General features: G+C 39.7%; 2 protein-coding genes across 16 annotated transcripts; both read left to right on the plus strand.

The window, feature by feature from the left end:
• The first annotated feature begins 347 nt into the window (after positions 1-347).
• On the plus strand, positions 348-26,236 carry LOC110767111 (uncharacterized). Of its 15 annotated transcripts, XR_015833968.1 has the most exons (7): positions 363-615; positions 693-764; positions 853-996; positions 1,340-1,415; positions 2,385-2,654; positions 9,129-9,211; positions 24,733-25,183. XR_015833968.1 is itself a non-coding variant. In XM_088249353.1 (5 exons), the coding sequence occupies exons 1-5, from the start codon at positions 19,245-19,247 to the stop codon at positions 25,049-25,051; spliced, it is 1,404 nt and encodes a 467-aa protein (XP_088105479.1). In that variant the 5' UTR covers positions 18,989-19,244; the 3' UTR covers positions 25,052-25,187. The 15 variants fall into 15 exon arrangements, 4 of the variants coding, with proteins under 4 accessions (XP_088105479.1, XP_088105477.1, XP_088105476.1 ...); XR_015833973.1 differs by lacking the exons at positions 2,385-2,654; positions 24,733-25,183 and adding an exon at positions 4,175-5,571 and having other exon boundaries at positions 348-615; positions 9,129-13,741; XR_015833974.1 differs by lacking the exons at positions 2,385-2,654; positions 9,129-9,211; positions 24,733-25,183 and adding exons at positions 4,175-5,344; positions 5,440-5,945 and having other exon boundaries at positions 356-615.
• Positions 16,647-18,982, plus strand: LOC148296276 (putative disease resistance protein At4g27220). Its single transcript, XM_088249354.1, has one exon. The coding sequence runs from the start codon at positions 17,655-17,657 to the stop codon at positions 18,978-18,980; it is 1,326 nt and encodes a 441-aa protein (XP_088105480.1). The 5' UTR covers positions 16,647-17,654; the 3' UTR covers positions 18,981-18,982.
• Positions 26,237-26,474: the final 238 nt, after the last annotated feature.

Below are 26,474 nucleotides of genomic sequence, written 5' to 3' on the forward strand. Positions count from 1 at the left end.
AATTACGGAAACTAGCAACATCATGGAAAGGGCACCAGACGAGTTTGATGACATCTTTTCATTTTGGATGAGGAAATGGTGTCTGTATGCTGAAATGAGAAACAGTTTCATTGAAACAGACTGAAAATTTTTGACTAGAGATTCTGAAATGACCAAAATGCAGAGGTGAAAAGTTTTGTTCACTCATAACTTCATCTTTATCTCCATCTTTTGGAAAAGTTGCGAAAAATCAATGTAGCTTTCTCTGTTGTAACCATCAATCAACAAGTGGGTACTGTTCACACATGGGCTGCCCACACTTTTTTTTTTTTTTTTTTTTTGGGGTCAAGGCTGCCGACACATTCTTCTTTTTATTCCTCTTCTGCTCCTTTACTCTTTCATTTTCCTATCACCACCAACGTTCATCCTCTTCTTCTTCTTCTTCTTCATAAAGCCCAAACTCGTGGGTACTATTTATCACTCTAGAAGTCCGATTTTGAAAGCTCAAATCAGAAAACTTCCTTCATCAAAGTTGTGCATCTGCTCGAATACTATAACTTATCCAAAAATGAGCATCATCAGATCGGTCTAGCTACCTCGAATCGGCTATGACATTTCTGTGTTTATCCACGACTGGTGAGTTTTCTGCAGCTCGGTTTTCAACAGTTTTCTTTCATCTCCAGTGCTTGTTTGACAAAATGTCCTTCTCTAAGGTTGTGCCTCAATTGGAGAAATATGACATATCCAAAACTCAGAGCAATCTAACTACTCTAGCTATGTCTGTGGTAAGCATGTTCGTCACTTCCTCAGATTCTGCTATTATCACTGTACAGTACCTTATTCACTCTTGTATGTCACTTTTCCCTTGCTCAGATGACAATGCTTCCTTCATGAAGGTTGTTCAGAAGTCTTTTCAGCATGGTACACCTGAAACAAGCTTTTGTTAGTTTTCAAGTGTTGTTTGAGTTGGTTATTTCTCTTTGGGAGCTTCACCCAGGATTTCGGACCAATATTAAGGTAAAGTTTTAAGATGCTTTGATTTCTGGAAATTTGTATCTGAGTTGTTGGCCCAAGCCGGTTTTGAAAGTGAAAGGACCAGAAGATAATTTAAAATAAGTATAAGTGCCAAAGTGCAAATAAAGGAAAATATAAGGTCCAAAGTGAAATTATGGATAAGTTTGAAGACTGAAATGTATTGGAAAAAGTATAGGGGCCATGCCACAGTAAAAAAAATAAAGAAAGTATAAGGACAAAAGTGAAATTATTGACAAGTGTGAGGACTAAAGTGCAATTAAAGCCAGTTATAACGACTAAATTGCAAATAAGGATTTTTAGTGACATTTTTGAAATGTTCGACTAGGAATCAGTTGCCCAAGCAAGAACAATTTGAGTTCAAAGGTGCAGAATGCAAGTGAGACATCAGCTTTGGATTCCAGGTAGGAGGATTCACTCCCGGACATGTATTTTTGTGTATGTATGACATAGTATATATTGTTAGCTATGTTGTCTATTAGTCAATTAATGTGGCTAGTCAATTAATGAGGATTAGTTTGGCACCTACAATGGTTGACACCTACAATGGTTTGGTTGCCTAACTTTGTAGACTTGACCTTGGGAATTCAAAGGTTGCCTAACTTGGGGGGCTTGACTATTGTAATAAATGTTTTAGGAAACTATATATATGTTGATTGTAAGTAATGAAGAAATAAGTGCAAATCAGAAAATATTCTACAACTCTCATTCTCTCTACACTTTCCACTCTCTCCTCTCAATATTCTCTATGTTTTAACATGATATCAGAGCAGCGATCTTGGAATTGCTGACTCTTGTTCTGAATCTTCGCTACCTCCATGGGGGAAGATGTTTTTTTCCCTGCTGGAAATAGCACCACCAACCCTTCTCAACCTACCTACCTAGAAGCATTGACGACACCGATCCCGACCCAGACACCGACCCGACCAATTGGCCTCACCTGGACTAGGTGTTGCTGCCGACCCAACCAACCGACCCCGATGATCCAGACCTCGACCCCGACTGAAACTACACGATATGAAAAAGATCAAAAGAGATATGAAGCTACAAGTGGTGACTCTGGCTATGTATTCCATACTTCGGATGATAGAAATTCAACGGGCTGGATAATTGAGTCTGGCGCAACCGATCATATGACATTTGATCCTGATGATTTTCTGAGTACTAGTCAACCCAGACGAACTAGTATTGCTAATGCCAATGGAGTTACTTCTCCTGTGACAGGGGCTGGCACTGTGGCTCTCTCATCCTCTCTTTCATTATCTAATACTTTACTTGTTCCATCTCTATCAAATAAGCTAATGTCAGTTAGTCAGATTACTGAACAATTGAATTGTTGTGTATTAATCTACCCGAGTTTTTGTTTACTTCAGGATATTCACACTAATGAGATTATTGGTCGTGGTACTATGAGAGGGGGGCTATATTATATGGAGGATCTCAGTACAGGCATGGCTCACAATGTGACACATGATATCAAACAAAGGCAAGTCTGGTTGTGGCACCGTCGATTGGGGCATCCATCCTTTGGATATATGAAGCATATTCTACCAAACTTATTATCAGATTTCAAGGACTTTGACTTCAAATGTGACATTTGCATTTTGGCTAAAAGTCACCGTGTGCCCTACCATTAAGTTCAAGTAAGAGTATTACTCCGTTTAAGTTAATTCACTCTGATGTTTGGGGGCCCTCACCTATAACTTCTCATTCTGGCTTTCGGTGGTTTGTGACATTTGTGGATGATTGTACTCGTATGACATGGTTGTACTTGATAAGGAATAAAAATGAAGTGTTTACTATGTTTCAGTCTTTCCACAGACATATTGAAACTCAGTTCTCTACCAAGATCCGAGTTCTTCGCTCCGACAATGGGGGCGAATATGTCAATCATGACTTTCAAACATACTTCCAGATGCAAGGCATGATTCATGAGACAACTTGTCCTCAAACACCGCAACAAAATGGTGTTGCGGAACGGAAAAACCGACACCTCCTTGAAACAGCACGAGCCCTTCTGATTGGAGCTCATGTTCCTCGTCACCATTGGGATGATGCTATAGTCACCGCAGTCTACCTCATCAACCGAATGCCTTCCAAAGTTTTAGACTTCCAGACTCCCTTACAAGCACTTGCCCAACATGGGCCCTTGCCCTCCGTTCAAATGCTTCCGCCCCGAGTCTTTGGTTGTGTGGCATTTGTTCACCTTCATAAGAATCAATGTGGCAAACTTGATCCATGTGCTCTCAGATGTGTTTTCGTAGGCTATGCTGCTCATCAGAAAGGATACCGGTGTTATCACCCCTCCAGCCGTCGTACGTATGTCACTTTGGATGTCACCTTTATGGAGTCGGAGATGTTCTTCCATGATCCGATGTCCAACTCTATGCCTCAAAAGGGCATAATGAACAAAGAGGCTCTGGGAATTCAAGGACTTGAAGATTGGAGCAAAACAAACCCAAGCAATGAAGTTGAATTTCGGAGCAGGAGCCAAGCAACCAGTCTCCAAGAGCCCAGTGATCGGTCGTCAGAGAATCCTGAAGAAGAAATTCAAACCTGCCCAAAAGCGACCGGTCGCCAGGATCCCAGCGACCGGTCGTCAGAGAATCTTGAAGAAAAAAAAAAATTTAAAGTTTTAGGAAACTATATATATGTTGATTGTAAGTAATGAAGAAATAAATGAAAACTAGAAAATATTCTACAACATTTATTACAATAGTCAAGCCCCCCAAGTTAGGCAACCTTTGAATTCCCAAGGTCAAGTCTACAAAGTTAGGCAACCAAACCATTGTAGGTGCCAAACATTGTAGGTGCCAAACTAATCCTCATTAATTGACTAGCCACATTAATTGACTAACAGACAAAATAGCTAACACTCCCCCTCAAGTTGGTGCATAGATATCACCAATGCCCAACTTGATCAGTGAGTTGTGGAATACTCTGCTAGAAACAGCTTTTGTCAATATATCTGACAGCTGGTCTTCGGACTTGACAAACGGAAGCTGAATTTCGGAGCAGGAGCCAAGCGACCAGTCTCCAAGAGCCCAGCGATCGGTCGCTGGGCTCCTGGCGACCGGTCTCTTTTTGGCAGATTTGAAATTCTTCTTCAGGACTTTCTGACAACCGGTCGCTGGGTTCCTGGCGACCGGTCGTTTTTGGACAGGTTCGAAATTCTCCTTCAGGATTTTCTGACGACCGATTGCTGGGCTCCTGGGGATCGGTGGCTTTTGGGCAGGTTCGAAATTCTTCTTCAAGATTCTCTAACCACCGGTCGCTGGGCTCCTGGCGACCAGTCGCTTTTGGGCAGGTTTGAATTTCTTCTTCAGGATTCTCTGAAGACCGGTCGCTGGGCTCTTGGAGACTGGTCGCTTGGCTCCTGCTCTGAAATTCAGCTTTCGTTTGTCAAGTCCGAAGACCAGCTGGCAGATATATTGACAAAAGCTGTTTCTAGCATATTATTCCACAACTCACTGATCAAGTTGGGCATTGGTGATATCTATGCACCAACTTGAGGGGGAGTGTTAGCTATGTTGTCTATTAGTCAATTAATGTGGCTAGTCAATTAATGAGGATTAGTTTGGCACCTACAATGGTTGGCACCTACAATGGTTTGGTTGCCTAACTTTGTAGACTTGACCTTGGGAATTCAAAGGTTGCCTAACTTGGGGGGCTTGACTATTGTAATAAATGTTTTAGGAAACTATATATATGTTGATTGTAAGTAATGAAGAAATAAGTGAAAATCAGAAAATATTCTACAACTCTCATTCTCTCTACACTTTCCACTCTCTCCTCTCAATATTCTCTATGTTTTAACATATATTGCTGTGTGCGAAAACTGCAATGTTTGTCATTGCCTAATTAACACTTTAGTTTTTCTTTATTTTCTTTACTATTTATTTTTTTTGTTGGGTGAGCAAAACACGAGTGGTTCCCTATGTTGCACTGACACGCCAAACTGATGGAGTGTCGGAGTGTCCGACACGCCGACACGCCGACACGTCTCCGACACGCCTCCGACACGCCTCCGACACGGTCAACGGCTGGGACACGGTCAAGACACGCCGCCGACACGGTCAAGACACGGCTCCGACACGGTCAAGACACGGCAGGGACCATATTGAAATTTTGAAAATAAAAGTTGGGGTCTAAACGTGATTTTTGAAACTTTGGTGGACTGATTTGAAATATTTTTTAAAATATGGGTTAAAAATGGAAAAAGATTTTTTAAAACCTAAATGAATCTCATCTCACTCACATTTTCAGCCTTCAGTTCATATACGCAGCAGCTCTTCTCCTGAGCAGCTCCTCCTTTTCTCCAGCTTTTGCAAAGGTAAGTATCTTTTCAATTTTGTTTCCCTTTGTTTTTCAAATTCTTTTATTTATGTTCTCTATCTCTATTTTGTTTTCTTATCTCCCTCTTCACAGTAGTAGAAGAGTTAGATTTGGTGGTGAGGTGAAGATTATTTCTTATGTTTTTTTTAAGAGAAACACAACAAGAAGGACGATTCTTTCTTGCAAATTGTGACCAAGAAGGACAATTCCTTCTTGCAAACTCAGGTTAGGCTTCACAGATTTTTAATTTTGTTTCTCTGTTTTGATGTGTTTTTTGTGTGTGGGTATTTTGTATGATTGTATCTGTTTGGAGCTTTTTTTTTAATTTTTAATAAAAGTTTTGTTATTAGTTGTTGAGTATATTTGAATTTGGTTTGTTTATAACAAGAAATGAAAGGGATTAAAGCAATGAAATAAAAGAAGAAACAAGAATGAAAACTACAACACGGTTGCAAAATTAAAAAAAAATTAAAAAAAAACAAAACAGAAACCACACAGAACACTAAATCCTAACAAACAGTCCTTAACAAAACACAAACCTTAACGCTTTAGAAAAGAAAACAAAGAAATGTTGTCAGAAGAGGACAGCCGAAATAAAACAAAGCAAACACACTTCCCAAACTGAAATAAAGCACCAGAAAACATGGAGAGGGGAAAACATGGAGAGGGGAAAAAATAGAGTGAAAGTAGACCCCGAATCTCTCATCAGCATATGTGTATTTAAACCACGCCCCGGTAAGCTGATTATACCATGCCTTTCTTCCTGCAAACACAAGGAAAACCATCAAATAGTCCAGAAACAAAACAATGGTATCCTCAGGTATGCTCATTGATGACCTCGACCTTGAGTTATCACTTGCACAACCAAATGCCCATATAAGGGCTCCTCCAACCCTTGTCTTCCCAAACTCTTCCTATCACCATGGCTCGACCTCACACTTCTCTGAGGCGGTGCCGAGTAGAGCAATGCTATGGGGTGGCATGATTGGCACTCGGCTAACACCGGCGGAGCATTGGCATATAGCACACAGGCCTGATAAGGTTGCGGTAGAGGAGTCCCACGCGCTGACCATGCACCATGCGGCCTCGACTACAAATTTAGGCCTGCGACTACTGGCGAGGACGCGAGAGTGCGCAGCACTAACTGATGAAGTGGCGTCCCTGAAGGCCCAAGTGACAGAATTGCAGAGAAGGCTCGACTTTACCAACCAGCATATAGAAACACTACAGCAGAGGAATGTAGATCGTGAAGAGCTACTGCAAGTGTTACAAGCTATAGCAGATGCCTCAGGTGGAGTTGACCATTTTTCAATGTTTGGCTTTGCAGTTACTTGGCCAACCTTGTTCCTCCTCTTGTTGTGAAAGAAATTGGATTTATGTTGAAGAAGATTGAGAGTTATATCATTTATGTTTTATTTTGTGGTATATTAATTATTATGTATGGATGATGAACATGAGTTATTTATTTTGTTTTATGGAATTATGTGACATTAAAATATTGAGAATTAATTATTATTTTAAGATTTTCGGTGTCGCCGTGTCCTACTTTTTTGAGATTTTCCGTGTTGCCGTGTCGGGTTCCCGTGTCGCCGTGTCGGGTTCCCGAAAATCTTAAAATAATAATTAATTCTCAATATTTTAATGTCACATAATTCCATAAAACAAAATAAATAACTCATGTTCATCATCCATACATAATAATTAATATACCACAAAATAAAACATAAATGATATAACTCTAAATCTTCTTCAACATAAATCCAATTTCTTTCACAACAAGAGGAGGAACAAGATTGGCCAAGTAACTGCAAAGCCAAACGTTGAAAAATGGTCAACTCCACCTGAGGCATCTGCTAATTGCCTCCATCTGCTATAGCTTGTAACACTTGCAGTAGCTCTTCATGATCTACATTCCTCTTCTGTAGTGTTTCTATATGCTGGTTGGTAAAGTCGAGCCTTCTCTGTAATTCTGTCACTTGGGCCTTCAGGGACGCCACTTCATCAGTTAGTGCTGCGCACTCTCGCGTCCTCGCCAGTAGTCGCAGGCCTAAATTTGTAGCCGAGGCCGCATGGTGCATGGTCAGCGCGTGGGACTCCTCTACCGCAACCATATCAGGCCTGTGTGCTATATGCCAATGCTCCGCCGGTGTTAGCCGAGTGCCAATCATGCCACCCCGTAGCATTGCTCTACTCGGCACCGTCTCAGAGAAGTTTGAGGTCGAGCCATGGTGATAAGAAGAGTTTGGGAAGACAGGGGTTGGAGGAGCCCTTATATGGGCATTTGGTTGTGCAAGTGATAACTCAAGGTCGAGGTCATCAATGAGCATACCTGAGGATACCATTGTTTTGTTTCTGGACTATTTGATGGTTTTCCTTGTGTTTGCAGGAAGAAAGGCATGGTATCATCAGCTTACCGGGCGTGGTTTAAATACACATATGCTAATGAGAGATTCGGGGTCTACTTTCACTCTATTTTTTCCCCTCTCCATGTTTTCTGGTGCTTTATTTCAGTTTGGGAAGTGTGTTTGCTTTGTTTTATTTCGGCTGTCCTCTTCTGACAACATTTCTTTGTTTTCTTTTCTAAAGCGTTAAGGTTTGTGTTTTGTTAAGGACTGTTTGTTAGGGTTTAGTGTTCTGTGTGGTTTCTGTTTTGTTTTTTTTTAATTTTTTTTAAATTTTGCAACCGTGTTGTAGTTTTCATTCTTGTTTCTTCTTTTATTTCATTGCTTTAATCCCTTTCATTTCTTGTTATAAACAAACCAAATTCAAATATACTCAACAACTAATAACAAAACTTTTATTAAAAATAAAAAAAAAGCTCCAAACAGGTACAATCATACAAAATACCCACACACAAAAAACACATCAAAACAGAGAAACAAAATTAAAAATCTGTGAAGCCTAACCTGAGTTTGCAAGAAGGAATCGTCCTTCTTGGTCACGATTTGCAAGAAAGAATCGTCCTTCTTGTTGTGTTTCTCTCAAAAAAACAGAAGAAATAATCTTCACCTCACCACCAAATCTAACTCTTCTACTACTGTGAAGAGGGAGATAAGAAAACAAAATAGAGATAGAGAACATAAATAAAAGAATTTGAAAAACAAAGGGAAAAAAAATTGAAAAGATACTTACCTTTGCAAAAGCTGGAGAAAAGGAGGAGCTGCGCAGGAGAAGAGCTGCTGCGTATATGAACTAAAGGCTGAAAATGTGAGTGAGATGAGATTCATTTAGGTTTAAAAAAATCTTTTTCTATTTTTAACCCATATTTTTAAAAATAATTCAAATCAGTCCACCAAAGTTTCAAAAATCACGTTTAGACCCCAACTTTTATTTTCAAAATTTCAATATGGTCCTTGCCGTGTCTTGACCGTGTCGGAGCCGTGTCTTGACCGTGTCGGCGGCGTGTCTTGACCGTGTCCCAGCCGTTGACCGTGTCGGAGGCGTGTCGTCGACGTGTCGGCGTGTCAGACACTCCGACACTCCATCAGTTTGGCGTGTCGGTGCAACATAGGTCCTACTTTTTTGAGATTTTCCGTGTCGCCGTGTCGGGTTCCCGTGTCGCCGTACCCGTGTCCGTGCAACATAGGTGGTTCCTTTACACTTTAGTAGGAAAACTCTTGTTCGTAACTTTTGTAATATTCTTTCTTTATTTTGGGGACTAAGGGCCTATTTGTTTACTTTCTCCGGTTTCATTGCTTTTCTTCTTTTGCTTGTTTTATTTCTCTCATCTTACAACACAAATGTATATACATCGATCTTTATTTCTGGCTTTATTTCTCTAGTCTTTGTAGGTAGTTGTTGTATGGCGTTAGTGGAATACTGAGCATTCGGATTGTGGATAGTGCTAATTTGTTGCTAACTCCAGGTTTGTTTTTCTCAGACATTTTAAATTTCAATTACCGACTACCTCTTGGCACGAACTTATGCGCTGGCTAGTTGACTTTTGTTTTTTTGTATTTTTTTACTATGAGGGAGAAATCAAATAGTACTCGTTTGACATTGATTATTTTGATAAAAATCACTTCCTTTGACAACAAAGTGTTAGAGTAAATATACATTTATATATAAAAGGGTTGCCATAACTATTGATGACAAAAACTAGCATAAACTATACAGAAACTGCTCCTAAATTCTTTGAAACCACTGTGAAGCTGATATATTGCAAAGAACATTTGATTTGTAAAAAAAAACTGTGCATGCTAAACTTTTATTTTAGGGGTTCACAAAAAAGTGGTAAGCCTATTTGGGAGTGTTAAAAGCGTTTTCTGACAAACAAAAACACTTTTGACAACATTTGGCATAAAATGTTTTAAGTGTTTCTAGGCCGTGGAAGCGCTTTATGGAGAAGAACCTATTATGTGCTTCTTCATGAAGCACTCACAAGTGCTTTTTTAGGAAGCAATTGGATTTTTTATGAAAATTTAACATCTTTATAATAAGAGCACTTTTACCAGAAGCCCTTGTGAGCAGAAGTGCTTCCTAGAGAAGCAGTCCCAAGCAAGTGTTAGAAGCATTTCTTTCCAACAAGTAGGTTAAGGGTTTTAGTCCCCTTTGGCGCACACTTTTTGAAACATTCTTCACAACCAATTCCGTTCGATTTGTTGACCAAGACAAAAAATTAAGTGAAAAAATCCAAACCAACCGATTCAGTTTGGTCGGTTTGGCAGTCTATCGATTTTAAATTGCAGCCCTAGTGAAATGGAATATGGGGCGACAACTATGGTGAGACAGAGGGTGGGAACCGCGTCTGGAAGTTAGATTGGGGGAGGGGCTGTTTTGCCTCGTCGCCTAGCATGGGCTAGGGGTTCACCTTGAGGTGGGCGATGTCCCTTTAGAAGATAGAGATGAAAAAACAAAGTTTTGTTTGTTTTTAAAATATTTTTTCTCATTTTTTTAATTCTTCTTTAAAAACAATCAAGGGAGCTGACCCTTGGATCTTTAGGTTGCTTTGCATGGGCCTTATTGTACACACACATACTTGTACAACTTAATAATACACGACTTAATATTCTTGTTTGACATATAAGTACAACTTCCACAAAAGAACTTTTGATTGATCGCATTTAGTAAATTCACTATCTATCGAGAACATGCATACTTTTCTTAGTGTCTCTACATGAATGACTAGAGAACAATCATCCTCCTATTTAACCAAACATAAGATGCCCCAGATTTTATGGATTATCAATACTCAATTAATAATCCTATGGCTATGAACTATATTGACTATGAGGATGAGAGAGCAAGGTCTCATGAATCTAATTTACTTTTTTACTCTATCTATTTCATATCCATTGGACTATTGTTTAAGCATAGAATTATTAATATGAATATTTCGATCAATAATGATCTCGTCATTAATTTAATTTAATTTCTAAGAGCATCTACAATCATGCTCTCTATTTTTTAGTTAAAATATAGCTAGAAACACACAAAAGCTATTTTAGGAGCTCTCTATAAAATTTGAACTCCAATCATACTCTCTAGTTTAGGGAGTCATAAATACTATAAATATTTTTGATTCAATATAATTGGCCAATCTCTATATAAAAAAAAAGTTAGTATTAATTAAAAGTTTAAAATATGCATAAAACAAAGCGGCCTTAAATTATAGGGAGCCACTAGGAGTCCTTTTTCCCTCCTCAGATTTAGGAGCTCCTAGAGGTCTCCCTATTTTAGGAGGTGGAGCTTTGATTGGAGTTGTATTTTTCCAATTCCTCTCAAAAATTTGTCTAAGGAGGTGGTTTAGGGAGCCCATTGTGGATGCTCTAAGTAAATATAGATAATATCCATAAAAGATTACATAAAATGATTAGGAATTGAAAAATACCTCTTTAGACAAATTTTACGGAGGAATTGAAAAATAAGGAGACCTCTAGGAGCTTCTAAATTTGAGGAGAGAGAGAGAGAGAGAGAGAGAGAGAGAGAGAGAGAGTGTTTGCACCTTATTCTAAATTTGGTTGGAGTTGAAATTTGATAGAGAACTCCTAAAATAACTTTTATTGAGCATGATTGTAGGTGCTCTTAAACTCAAGTTTAGCCCGAGTTTATGAAATATTGAAAAATCAACCAAATGCAAATAAGAATGATAATATAGTATAACCCTAAAAGATTGATAGTCACTGTGAGGAAAAAAAATCAATGAACATTTTTAAGTACACCTTGTACGCGTAATACAGTACAAGTTTAGCTTGTGTTTATTGTATTTTATAAAATTATAGTAATACGGTTACGTGATGCATCTTGTACGCGTGTTACAATATAAGTATAGTCGAAATAACAGTGGTATTTATATAAAATAAACTCAACTCCAAGTAAATATTGATAAAAAGGATAGGCCTCGCCCTCTCTACTTAAAGTCTTAACTCAACTCGAATTATTAAAAAAGGAAGAAGAAAACAAAGACGGACTATACTTATTTCTAAAAAGGACTACGTTTGCATGCATTGCATGGTGCTTGGCAGCTTGCTTATAAATAATTTATGTAAAGTGAAATTAATTGGAGAATGAACCAATAATGATAATGATAACAATATGGAATCAGCTGCTCAAGTAAGTAAAATCATCATCACGATTTAAGACCCAAGTAAAGCACTTGTGACATTTTAGACACTCTTTTCTTTTTAAGAGCAAGGCCGCCTAGATCGATGAACCCCTCTCAGCTAGCTAGCAGGTCATTAGGGGTCTAATTAAGGCGCATATAATCTATGATTTAGGCCCTATAATTAATTTAAATTATTAAGACAGAAGAGAGAAAGAAAAAAGAAGAGAGAATCTAATCTAGGGGAACAACACAAAAGTGGCTGTGTTTGCTTTCTCGAGCAGCTTTGCCTGTAAAGTGACACTTGTGTAGGTCCTTGTAGTCCATTGGTTTGCACTTTGAGGGAGAAAATTTTTGTTGTAAAAGATGGGTTTGAACTCAAAAGCAAGACAACATGAACGAATCCTAAAGCAAATAGACAAAATGACTTTTCTCCTTTTTCAGACGCATAAAAGATAAGATAATCGAGAAGAGAGAGGCCCACTGATTTGTTTGTGCCAAACTTTTTAATCTTTTCTTGTTTTTGTTTTTGTTTTTTTATAAGAGAAATTAGAGTTTTCAAATGAACTGCTAGCTACCCTAATTACATCATTCTCACTGATTGATTGGGGCTTAATTATATTTTGATCCACATCATTGGATTTGGAGGAGCGAGGAGAGAATGGATGGAATTAATGGTAAACCCGATGTTATGCCATCCCATCCCATGTTCATTCTTAAACTCACCCAAAGTCATAGTTATGATTTGAGATTTCTTTTACTCTTTTGTGTAAAGCGGGATTAAGTGGCGACGACTTAAGATACATCAAATAATGCATTGCATGTGTCCAGCTAATCTAATGTTTAAGCAAATTATAATTGAGTTGTCAAAGTTTTATAATTGCATGTCTCTAATCGTAACCGTACGTGTAATTTTATGTAAAGATTGATCGTCAATGTGAGGAAAAAAAAAATCAATGACCAAACTTGAATGAAGCAAACGCAAGCTATTTCATAAAAAGATGTGAGCTGCTAACGAGATTTGTCAGCTGGGCACACCAAAGCTCAAGCTGGGGTCATTTTAACAAGGGGAGAATTTCACTTAGACTCCCTAAAGTTTGGTATAATTAGAGTCAAATCCCACATGTTCTCTACAAATCTAACGGTGTTAACTATAATTCAAAGGTCAAAATAAAGACTAAAAATTAAACAAAATAAAAACAAATAAAAAATCCTAGAACACCCCAAGAACCTAAGCCCAGAAAACCACCCCACCCTCGTCGCTCATAATCATCGTTTCAAACCTGCTGTGATTGACATAAAAACTAAAGTTTAGTTGCATATCTAGAAACGCTTAGTTTCAAATCTAATGAAACCAAATCACCATCCATGAAACAACCTGAAATTAGATGGGAGGATTTCAAATTAAATTGAAACAGAGCATCTCGTCGGTTGCATATCATATCATATCATATCATATATGAATCCATTGATGATGGGATGATTGAGAGATCTAAGAACCCCATTACCTTAAGCAAATCAAGGAGTGGGCAGTGGGTGTTTGGCAAACGTGTTTGTCAAGGTAGGAATTGAGAAACAGAAATAAGAGAGAGAGAGATACCAGCGGTGGCTGTGGCTGTGGCGGTGATGGTTGGGTGTCTTGAGAAGTTTTTTATTGCTATGAGCTTTGTTTGGTTGGGTTTTTTATTGGCTTACCTTTGACTTTTTCATAATTAAAATTGTAGGTGTTGAACCGTTGCATTTTTCGTTTGAGAATTTCTTTGGTCTATTTTTTTTTTTTTTTTATGAGAAAAGGGGGTTAAAGAACCCCAAAGGAAAAAACACACAGATTACACAACATTTATCAAACGGGTCTTAGCAACCCCCAGCGAATCATCAGTCAACAGGTTGCCAATCCAAACAACCTGTTGACTGATGATTCGCTGGGGGTTGCTAAGACCCGTTTGATAAATGTTGTGTAATCTTTGGTCTATTTTTTTGACAACACAGAACCCCACTTTCAGCTTTGCTGACTTAGCTTCCAAACTGGGGCCCACCTGCCGAACCCTACAATCTTTGGCGGGCAAGGAAACTCTAGCAATAATTGCTAGATAGGTACCTCAATGAGTTTCGAACCCCAAATAAACGGTTCCCCAACCACTAGACCACAACTCATTGGTATGAGGAAGGATTAGGGATCGGCAATGGGCCGGGCTGGGCTAGCCCGGCCCAAGCCTAATGGGCTTGGGCTAGGCCGGGCCGAGTTTATTAGATTAATTAAAATATACGGGCTGGGCCGGGCTAGGCTTTTTCTACAAAATCAAAGCCCGAGCCCGCCCCATGGGCTAGGCTTTTACGGGCTTCATCGGGCCAGGCCAAATGGGCCAAAATGGGCCGGGCCAAATGGGCTAACAATATAAATAAATAAACAATTTTTTTTATAAAATAAATAAAAATTAAAAATTAAAAGAATCTAATTATTTATTTAACCTTGGAGCCCATCATCATGAACAACACTTTTGTGCTTTGGATCTCATAAACCCAAAATTGCCCGTGACTAGAAACTCAATAAACAACAAGCTAAGAATGGTCCCTATCCATCAAGCAAAAGACTTTATAAAAAAAACCATTGGAAAGAGAAAGCCATTTCCTTTATACCTGAGGAGGCAGAGAGAGTCGTGGTCAGTGCGATGGAGAAAAAAAAAAACAATATAAATATTATAATAGATTTAAATAAAACAAAAGAAAATACTAACAAATATAAATTTAAGGATAAAACTTGTATTAATTTTGTGCTCATCAAATACCCCCAAACCTATATTTTGCTAGTCCTCGAGCAAAAGAAAATAAAAACTAAGTAGAAAAGAGGGAAGGGACGTGTTGGCGTGTAGAGGCAGCTTTCAACATTGAAGCAGAAAACATGGAAAGTAAAAGTAAAGGTAAAGAATTTCTCCCCTCTAAAAACACGAGGTTGCAAAACGCTTGGGAAACAAAGGGATCCGAGAGAAAAGCAAACTCATAAGACGAAGTCTATATAACCTGTCTCGGTTGAGTTGAGGTTGCGTCTGTATTTCATCCTGAAAACTCAGAGTAAAGCATCAATAAGCAAGAAACACAAATCACATTGGCAACCTCACCCACTTCCCTCGATGATCTGAATCTGGAGTTGGCCCTTGCGCCACCATTGGCTCAAGTAAGTGCTCCTCCGAACTCTGTCTTCCCAAACTCCACATATTATCATGGCTCGGCCTCAACCTTTGTTGAGGCCATACCGAACAAGGCAATGCTACTAGGTGGCATGATTGGCACTGGGCTCACACCGGCGGAGCATTGGCAAATAGGACACAGGCCTGATAGGGTTGCGGTAGAGGAGACCCACACGCTGACCATGCACCATGCGGCCTCAGCTACAAATATAGGCCTGCGACTACTGGAGAGGAAGCGAGAGTGCGCAGCACTAACTAATGAAGTTGCATCCCTGAAGGCCCAAGTGACAGAATTGCAGAGAAGGCTCTACTTTACCAACTAGCATATAGAAGCACTGTAGAAGAGGAATGCAGATCATGAGGAGCTACTGCAAGTGTTACAAGCTATAGCACATAGAGGCAATTAGCTGATGCCTCAGGTGGCTCAGAATGCAAGTGTTACTACCGTTGTAACTCCACTGTAAATTACTACACCCGTTGTAACTCCACCCATAGTCCACTATAATAAATTATAATTATAATTATACATTATAATCATGGGCCAAGCGGGTTGGGCTTTGATGGGCCAAACGGGCCGGGTTTTTATGGGACCCCATCAACACATCGCCCCTTCCCCTAGCTCTATCTCCTCCAGCTAGGGATCATCATTTGGCTCGCGGGCCCATGAGGCCCGGCCCAGCCCATCGAGAAAAAGCCCAACCCGGCCCGTTATGGGCCATGGGCCAGCCCGGCCCATCAAAGAGTGGGCTAGGCTTGGGCTAAGGGGTCTAAAGCCTAGCCCGGCCCAGAGAAGCCCATAAAAACCCGGCCCGTTTGGCCCATCAAAGCCCAGTCCGCTTGGCCCATGATTATAATGTATAATTATAATTATAATTTATTATAGTGGACTATGGGTGGAGTTACAACGGGTGTAGTAATTTACAGTGGAGTTACAACGGTAGTAACACTTGCATTCTGAGCCACCTGAGGCATCAGCTAATTGCCTCTATGTGCTATAGCTTGTAACACTTGCAGTAGCTCCTCATGATCTGCATTCCTCTTCTGCAGTGCTTCTATATGCTGGTTGGTAAAGTAGAGCCTTCTCTGCAATTCTGTCACTTGGGCCTTCAGGGATGCAACTTCATTAGTTAGTGCTGCGCACTCTCGCGTCCTCTCCAGTAGTCGCAGGCCTATATTTGTAGCTGAGGCCGCATGGTGCATGGTCAGCGTGTGGGTCTCCTCTACCGCAACCCTATCAGGCCTGTGTGCTATTTGCCAATGCTCCGCCGGTGTGAGCCCAGTGCCAATCATGCCACCTAGTAGCATTGCCTTGTTCGGTATGGCCTCAACAAAGGTTGAGGCCGAGCCATGATAATATGTGGAGTTTGGGAAGACAGAGTTCGGAGGAGCACTTACTTGAGCCAATGGTGGCGCAAGGGCCAACTCCAGATTTAGATCATCGAGGGAAGTGGGTGAGGTTGCCATTGTGATTTGTGTTTCTTGCTTATTGATGCTTTACTCTGAGTTTTCAGGATGAAATACAGATGCAACCTCAACTCAACCGAGACGGGTTATATAGACTTCGGCTTATGAGTTTGCTTTTCTCTCGGATCCCTTTGTTTCCCAAGCGTTTTGCAACCTCGTGTTTTTAGAGGGGAGAAATTCTTTACCTTTACTTTTACTTTCCATGTTTTCTGCTTCAATGTTGAAAGCTGCCTCTGCGCGCCAACACGTCCCTTCCCTCTTTTCTACTTAGTTTTTATTTTCTTTTGCTCGAGGACTAGCAAAATATAGGTTTGGGGGTATTTGATGAACACAAAATTAATACAAGTTTTATCCTTAAATTTATATTTGTTAGTATTTTCTTTTGTTTTATTTAAATCTATTATAATATTTATATTGTTTTTTTTTCTCCACCGCACTGACCACGACTCTCTCTGCCTCCTCAGGTATAAAGGAAATGACTTTCTCTTTCCAATGGTTTTTTTTTTTTTAAGTCTTTTGCTTGATGGATGGGGACCATTCTTAGCTTGTTGTTTATTGAGTTTCTAGTCACGGGCAATTTTGGGTTTATGAGATCCAAAGCACAAAAGTGCTCTTCATGATGATGGGCTCCAAGGTTAAATAAATAATTAGATTCTTTTAATTTTTAATTTTTATTTATTTTATAAAAAAACTGTTTATTTATTTATATTGTTAGCCCATTTGGCCCGGCCCATTTTGGCCCATTTGGCCTGGCCCGATGAAGCCCGTAAAAGCCTAGCCCATGGGGCGGGCTCGGGCTTTGATTTTGTAGAAAAAGCCTAGCCCGGCCCAGCCCGTATATTTTAATTAATCTAATAAACCCGGCCCGGCCTAGCCCAAGCCCATTAGGCTTGGGCCGGGCTAGCCCAGCCCGGCCCATTGCCGATCCCTACGTGCAAACGTGGTGCCCAAGTTTGAAATCGCGGTATTCGCTAAGTAGGAAAGCCAAGAAGATTGCTCAGCGTGTACTTGATCTCAAACTAGGCGAAGAATTGAGCAATAATGTTGCCAATCCTCAACAGCTAGGGTTAATAATCTCTAGTGAAGGTTTTAAGGGTTTTGAATCCAGAAAAGATGTCATGAGTGATGTGCTTAGTTCTTTGAGGAATGAAAAGACAAGAATAATTGGGATTTGCGGGATGGGAGGTGTGGGTAAAACCACAATGGTGAGAGAAATCATCAAGAGATTAGAAGGAACGAGTTTGTTTGATGATGTTGTGATAACAACTATCTCCGCAGCTGTAAACATTAGGACAATTCAAACTGACATTGCAGATTCACTGGGTATGAAATTTGTCGAGGAAAGTGAATCTAGAAGAGCACCAAGTCTACATGAGAGAATCAAGCAGAGTAAAAGAATCCAGATTATATTAGATGATGTATGGCCAGAGCTTAAATTACAGGATGTAGGAATCCCTTTTGGTGTTGGACCTACAACTAATGAAGTTTATAAAGGATGCAAAATTTTGTTGAAATCTCAGAATGAAGAAGTTTGTAAAGTAATGGGGTGTAAAGACATTTTTAAAGTCCAAGCCTTAAATAAAGAAGAAGCATGGGAGCTTTTCAGGGCGACTGTAGGTGAATCCTTGGACAATAATCATGATTTGTCGCATGTTGCAAAATTGATTGTTGATGAATGCAAAGGTTTACCCATCGCTATCATAACTGTTGGGAAGGCTCTTCTACCAAGTAATGGCAAGCATGAATGGAATACTGCCTTGCAAGAACTGAAAAATTCCCTCCCTGAAAACATCACTGGAATGGAACGTGAGGTTTATTCTTGCATAAAATTGAGTTATGATAAATTGGATAGTGATGAAGTCAAGTCATGCTTTTTACTTTGTTGCTTATTTCCAGAAGATTATGATGTTCCGATTGAGTATTTGGTGAGGTATGGGTTGGGGCGAGCAACTTTTAGAAACACCAACACAGTCAAAGATGTAAGAGACAAAGTGCATTCTTTTGTTGAAAAATTAAAAAGAAGATTTTTGTTGCTGGATAGTGAAAAGGAAGAATGTATCAAAATGCATGACGTAGTTCGTGATGTTGCTATATCAATTTCCTCAAAAGATCCTCACAGATTTATGGTAAGATCGTTTGATGCGAAAGGTGAAGGTGGAGGATGGCTAGGAGTACAAAAAGTTACAAACCAAGAACATTGTAGTGCAATTTCGTTAATTGATGTTACATTGGATGAAAATATTAATAATGGTTTGGAGTGCCCAAAACTTGAGCTTCTGCAACTGAAAAATTCCTCCAGTAGTTCCGAATATTCCAACCATTTTAAAGGGTTGAGAGAACTCAAGGTTTTAGCTTTATTGGGGATGGATATGTCAGGTTACTTGGCCTCGAAAAGATCTCTACCGCTTGGAGAACCCAAGTACCTTCATACCTTGTGTCTATAGGATTGCAAATTGAGAGACATATCTCATGTTATTGGAAGATTGGAGAGTTTGGAGATCCTCAGCTTTGCTCGCTCTAAAATCAGTAAGTTACCTATAGAAATCGGACATCTTCAACGGTTAAGGATGCTAGATGCAACAGATTGTAAAGGACTTGAAGAAATTCCTCATGGTGTCTTATCCAACTTGAGGAGATTAGAAGAGTTGTACTTGGCCGAAAGCTTTCTCAATTGGGGGCAAGCAATATAAAGCAAGGATGAAACGAGTATGGCAAGCCTTGATGAGGTGATGTCTCTGTCTGATCATTTAAATGTCGTAGCCATAAAAATCCCTGATGTTCAGATGTTGCGAAATGATGAGTTTCTTTTAAAAAGCCAGCCTATAAGATTTCATGTATCTATCAATATTAGTTGGTCATACAGAAAAGATAGTTTCAAGAATCGAATGCCTGGTTATCTATTCGAAAATAGTTTGATGCTTCGTGGTGATGTAAAGGAATATTTGGAGATTGGAGCAGTTAGATACTTCTTGAAGCAATCTGAAGACTTACGCCTATACCACACATACAATTTAAAGTATGTCATTGAGGAGTTAGATGATGAAGGGGGCTTTCAACACTTGAAAGTGTTATCAATCATGTATGACAACAACATAGAGTATCTTATGAATGGAACAGATTGGACTCGTCGTCGTCAACCTGCCTTCCCCATCTTAAAGTCAGCTACCTTCAACAATGTTTACAAACTAAAAGTTGTGTGTCGTGACAAACTGCCAGACAAGCACTCCTTTATGAACCTAAGATCCATTGCAATTGACAATTGTGATGAGTTAAAATATGTATGTTCACTATCCATAGCACAAAACTTGGTACAACTTCAAAGCTTAAAGGTTGAATATTGTGCTAAAGTGGAAGAGATCATATCAAAGGAGAGAATGGAAGATGATGATGCATCTCACAGGATAACTTTCCCAAGATTAACTGTTTTGGAGTTTTCTTATCTACGAAAGCTTCGTGGTTTCTACACGGGAAACCAAAGGGACTCCGCCTATGAGGTATGCATGTATACACTTTTGATGCTTGAATGGTATATACATGTTACTCTTTGGAATATGCTGCTTTTGTTGTGCTTGATATTGTCGGTCCAGTTCTCGAAGTTTATTTGGGTTGAACTTAATCATTTTTGGTCTGTTGGAGATTTTAGATATGTTTTAAATTTTTGCAACTATTTTATAGATATTAAATAAAAAATTATCTCTGAAAAAGTCACTTGAATCGGATATCATTTGATAGCTCAATTAAAATATTGTGATTTTAAGGCAATTTGGAAATAAGACAAATGTTTCTTGGTAATCTTGAGTGGTGGGAAAAATGTTTATTGGTAAATAGTAACTGAGGGAAATAGTGGGTATGAAAAGGATTTCTCAAAATTTATGACAGAGGATGTGGGAATATAATTAAGGCAATTTGGAAATAAGACAAATGGTGGAAGTTCATTACTTATGTATTTCTTTCTTTTTGGCTCATGTATAAATTCATTATTTATGTAGAATTAATTAATGTACAGATTATAAAGCCCAATGATAAAAGTGTGAACAAGATGAAAGAGACTAGGAATGACAATCAAGTTGCTGGGTCGACCTCGTTTAAATCAAAAGTAGCACAAGTGAGAGCAAGTTGTAATGCACTATTTCCTTCAAATTGCATTTCATGGTTACCAAATCTAGAGGAGCTAGAAATGGTCTCTTTGAGAAGAGAGCAACAATCAGAGGACTCTTTGACAAGCGAGCAAGGGTCAAAAGAAAACAATGAACCAGTAGTCAATGTGGTATTTGATTTAGAAGGGCATGACTCAGCATTTTCTCAATTACAGACATTTGAAGTGTGGTATTTAAATGAGGTATGTATGTGTTTGTTTGCATGTGATTTTTATAGCGATTTTAGAGTGCCTTGGATTGCATGGAGGTAAGTAACTTGAAGTTTAGAGCATGTACAACTAGAGATTCTACCTTCTGTGAGTAAAATATAGTAGGTACCCATAGCACAAATATCACGTGCTAAAATTCATGATAAGCAATTAGCCACGCCATCAGAAACAGCTTTATTCAGACCATAAAATAAAATAAAAACAGCTTTATTATGATATGACCCATGCGCCGTGCTACTTGTTTTCTTGTTACTAAAAATAAAAAAATAACAATACTATTGCTTTATGATATGACCCATATGCCACAGCTTTAGGATATTAGACATTATTTATAATATTAATTCTATGCATTACTCAAATTTTAAGTTATATGTCGTCGATTAATCTCATAACACATGAGTGAACGAAGTACCATATAATAATTTCTCTGTAGAAAGAGCAAAGGAGTCGAACATGAAGTTGTCGCCTTTGTGAGTAATACGCTGAAGCCGCTCATTGATTTATTGAGCTGTCATCAAATAACACTATTTTTCTTCTTTTACATCACAAGGAGCATTTGTGGAAGAGCGTTCGACCTGGATTCCAAGGTTTTCAAAATGTAAGATCTTTAACAATTCACCTTTGTACGAGTCTGAAATATCTATGCCCCTATGAAATTTACAAGCTCCTTGTGAATCTCCAAGAATTCAAAATAGATGAATGTGAGAATATGGAAACTATAGTACTGGCAGCTGCTTCCACAGAGGACAATATCCATGAAGAAGGGAAAGAGACAGGTGGCAGTGGTGCGATGACTTTGTTTCCCAAACTACTCAATAGCTTCGCACTATATAGGTTGCCAAGACTAGAGAGATTTTGCCCTGATGCCTATTCTTTTGCATGGTCCTCCTCCACGAGAAGTATGCACTTGAGAAATTGTCCCAAATTAAAGACATTGGGTTTTGCACTAGTAAGCAAAAAGTTGCCTGCAGCAGTTGCAAAGAATTTGAGTGATGATCATGTAAGAGATAGAGAAGAATCAGGATTTGGATGTGCATCATCAACTGGATCTGGATCTGGATTTGGATGTGTGCCACTAGTTTGCTTACAAAGTCGTCCATCTACTCGCAACTTTACTCAAATATTGCCCCGCCCTGTAAATAGAGAGGTACGTCATTATTCTAAAGATATTTAGTTTCTATTTTGTGAAAATTGGTCTTAGGTACAGATGTCATTGAAGATGTTTGTACAATATCTGGCCAAGCATTTCCAAGCTAATCCAAGCAAAGGGAAGGGAGTCCCACATCGACAAAACACAAGAGAAGGGGACTCTCCCTTCCCTATAAAAGAAGACCCCTCTCCTTCAAAGGAGGGAGAGGAAGAAAGAGGTTGGGCAGGCTATTAGGGCCTCATGGGCTTACCCATGAGCCCATTTACAAGCCCACGAATCATCGGCCATCAGCCAAATCATCTGCCTTCGGCCATTAGCCTTCGGCCAGCAGCCTTCGGCATCTGCCTTCGGCCATCAGCCTTCGGCATCTGCCCTCAGCCTTCGGCCTTCGGTATTCTTCCTCTTCCCCTTGGGTCTAACCCTATGTACAATGTATACACACATTATTATAATGAGAACATACTTCTCTGTGGACGTAGCCCATTATTCGAGTGAACCACGTACATTTGTCTTCTGTATGCATGTCCATTTATTTACCGATTGCTCTTACATACTGAGGGTCCTCACCCTCAACATCCACCTCATCTTTAAGTTGGCCTACATACTACCTGTCTAGTTTTAGCGCAAACAGATTGGCGCCGTCTGTGGGAAGCGACACAAAACGCTATGTCGTTCTCCTTCACGAGTGCTCTCGGCACCCTTTTGAGCCATGCCCTCGGAACCCCCTACAATCTGCCTTTGGCCTTCGGCACCCCATCATCATTCGGCGCGTGCGATGTCTTCACATCCCCCCAATGATTCGACATTTGCCTTTGGCCTTCGGCACCCCATCATCATTTGGCGCGTGCGATGTCTTCACATCCCCCCAATGATTCGGCATCTGCCTTCGGCCTTCGGCACCCATCATCATTCGGCGCGTGCGATGTCTTCACATCCCCCTAATGATTCGGCATCTGCCTTTGGCCTTCGGCACCCCATCATCATTTGGCGCGTGCGATGTCTTCACATCCCCCCAATGATTCGGCATCTGCCTTCGGCCTTCGGCACCCATCATCATTTGGCGCGTGAGATGTTTTCACATCCCCCCAATGATTCAGCTTCAGCCTTCAGCCAAGCCAAACGGCACCTTCTAGGAGACACTTCTCCAGCGCCTTTTCTCAAAGCCATGCCGAACGGCACCTTCCAGGAGACACTTCTCCCTGACGGCGCCATCAGCTTCAGCCTTCGGCCATCAGCCTTCGGCCATCAACTTCGGCCATCAGCTTCAGCCTTTGGCCATCAGCCTTCGGCCATCAGCATCAGCCTTCATCCATGCCGAACGGCACCTTCCAGGAGACACTTCTCCCTGACGGCGCCATCAGCTTCAGCCTTCGGCCATCAGCCTTCGGCCATCAGCTTCGGCCATCAGCTTCAGCCTTCGGCCATCAGCCTTCGGCCATCAGCTTCGGCCATCAGCTTCAGCCATCAGCCTTCAGCCATCAGCATTAGCCTTCATCCAAGCCGAACGGCACCTTCTAGGAGACACTTCTCCAGCGCCTTTTCTCAAAGCCATGCCGAACGGCACCTTCCAGGAGACACTTCTCCCTGACGGCGCCATCAGCTTCAGCCTTCGGCCATCAGCCTTCGGCCATCAGCTTCAGCCTTCGGCCTTCGGCCATCAGCTATCAGCCTGCTGAAGAATGAGCTGAAGCATTACTTGGCCAGTGCATTAATGACTACAAGTCCCCAATCAAGAAGTACCTCCTTAATCGGGAACTTGGGGGACTCCTGTTTGTACAATATCTGGCCAAGCATTTCCAAGCTAATCCAAGCAAAGGGAAGGGAGTCCCACATCGACAAAACACAAGAGAAGGGGACTCTCCCTTCCCTATAAAAGAAGACCCCTCTCCTTCAAAGGAGGGAGAGGAAGAAAGAGGTTGGGCAGGCTATTAGGGCCTCATGGGCTTACCCATGAGCCCATTTACAAGCCCACGAATCATCGGCCATCAGCCAGATCATCTGCCTTCGGCCATCAGCCTTCGGCCAGCAGCCTTCGGCATCTGCCCTCAGCCTTCGGCATCTGCCTTCGGCCTTCGGTATTCTTCCTCTTCCCCTTGGGTCTAACCCTATGTACAATGTATACACACATTATTATAATGAGAACATACTTCTCTGTGGACGTAGCCCATTATTCGGGTGAACCACGTACATTTGTCTTCTGTATGCATGTCCATTTATTTACCGATTGCTCTTACATACTGAGGGTCCTCACCCTCAACATCCACCTCATCTTTAAGTTGGCCTACATACTACCTGTCTAGTTTTAGCGCAAACAGAAGATAAATGATAAATAAAATAAAAAAGAAAAGTTAAATGGGCTTGGCCTAAGCACGGCCCATGACAATTGTAAACACTTGTTCATTTTCATTTGGGAAATGATCACCATTATTTTCGCAAACAGTCTTATTGATATCTAGAATGTGATAATATACAATACTTAAACTGCTTAGTTAAACAATAAACAATACTGGTACATTCTTTTTATACGAATACTGGTAACTAGCTTAGCTCAACAATAAACAATTCATTTTTCTTTTTTAAACAACGTTCTTGATTTCTAGAATGTGATATAATATCCCATATGTTTATGATTGAAACACTAACAAATTAATATACAATTACTTTTCTACCCTTTTGGCAGGTTACGCCGGCAAATCTTCAGACCTCAAGTGCTAGCCACAATCTAGAAAATCTCCATGTAGAAAGTTGCGATATATTGGAAGTGATATTTTTGGTTCAGGAAACCCCTTCTACTCAAGCATTTGATAAGCTAAGCGAATTGGAGTTGGGGTCGTTACCAATGCTGAGCCACATATGGGAAAAGGGTTTACAAGTTAGCTCAGGCTTTGGAAACTTGAAATCACTGTATGTATGGGCCGTGACAATTTGAGATACTTGTTTTCACTGTACATAGCCAAACTTCTTACCTGCCTTGAGACAATAAAAGTTTCCAGTTGTAGGGTGATGGAGAAAATTGTTGGAGAGGTAGAAGGAGGAGGAGAAAGTGTTGAGGATGAATTGACATTTCCGCATCTGAATGATATCAAACTTAAGAATTTACCCAAACTTGAATCTTTCTGCTCTCAAGCTTATACTTTGAAGTGGCCAACCTTGGAGAAAGTCGAAGTTGATGAGTGTCCAAATTAAAAGCATTTGCTCCTGAGTCTCTATATGTATAAGCAGCCGATATGTGTCTATAAAGCGTCCACGTGGAAAGAAAAGAAGGTATGTTTTCAATTGAACCAAGCACTATGGTCGGTCACTATAAAATCAGTAGAAGATATATATAGCTTAATATATTTTCATGAATTGGCGTTGCTTTTTATTTTTCCTTGCCTTATCTTTCTTATGTCATTAGTCCATCTCCACATTTTATTATTATTATTATTATTAAACTTCTTTTCAGGATTTACTATTGTTTAAGCATTAGAGAATAATTTATATACCATAATTTTGTCTCTAAATGGCACAGAGAAGCCATAAACCCCTGATACCTAAGCTCTATGTTCTTAAAGATTATACTACGTACCCTGATAACACAAATGTAACTCAATAAAAATTACCCTAATTTACCTAAGCTCATTCCCATGATATACGCCCATCATATGGACTATAATACAAAATAATCTCTAATCATAATAAACGCTTAAATCTAAACTCTCATGAACTATTTAATAAAAAATAAAATAAAAATTGAATTTATTTGAAATGTCTATATATATATATGGCTAGTGAAAATGCTTATTTATATATGGCTGGTTAAAATGCTTCTAAGGATGGCATCATTTTTTAAAGTAGTAGTTAACCATTAATATTTGCATAATATCCATTACATGCATTTTCTATTTTAATCATAGATAGTAATTTGTTATTCTTTATTTTGCATAATCTTTGAGAAGAATATCATCAGAAGTCAAGAAGCTAGGGACAGGACTACATGATATGTTGCGGTGCACATCTACAAGATACCATGCCATACCAATTTCGTTACCGTCGCTTTCATCACTGATTATATATGTGCCTCATATCCTGCCAATGCATCTCTTTGATCAGATAATTTAGTTATTATCTTTAGTTGTATTATAAAACTGGATTTATTTGGACCTTCCTTTTCATATGTAATATTACCATATTGAATCTTTGGATGTTTGGCTCAACTTTTGGTATCTAGTTAATCAAATTACAAGCATGAAAGTTTTAACTTATATAGTTTAACTTAAGACGACGCAAGTTGATTAGCCTTCCCAAGTTGGTTGGTAACTCAACAAGAGCTTTCCAATTGAGCAACATGGTGTTTGTAAATTATACAAAACACACATTGTATCAGGTAACTTTATCATTCACAATGCATATAACAAAATTATCAGAAGTTCACACAAGCAT

This window comes from Prunus avium, chromosome 2 (genome assembly GCF_965620075.1).
Source record: "Prunus avium chromosome 2, drPruAviu1.hap1.1, whole genome shotgun sequence".
In the NCBI taxonomy this organism is placed as follows: Eukaryota; Viridiplantae; Streptophyta; class Magnoliopsida; order Rosales; family Rosaceae; genus Prunus; species Prunus avium.

Excerpts from the sequence above, each read along its gene's own strand:
- LOC110767111 (XM_088249350.1), top strand. The coding sequence starts at position 19,245 with ATGGCAAGCCTTGATGAGGTGATGTCTCTGTCTGATCATTTAAATGTC. Across the intron at positions 20,876-21,452 it reads AAGTGTGGTATTTAAATGAG|GAGCATTTGTGGAAGAGCGT; the intron begins GTATGTATGTGT and ends TTACATCACAAG. Across the intron at positions 21,501-24,732 it reads GATTCCAAGGTTTTCAAAAT|GTTACGCCGGCAAATCTTCA; the intron begins GTAAGATCTTTA and ends CCCTTTTGGCAG.
- LOC148296276 (XM_088249354.1), top strand. The coding sequence starts at position 17,655 with ATGAGTGATGTGCTTAGTTCTTTGAGGAATGAAAAGACAAGAATAATT.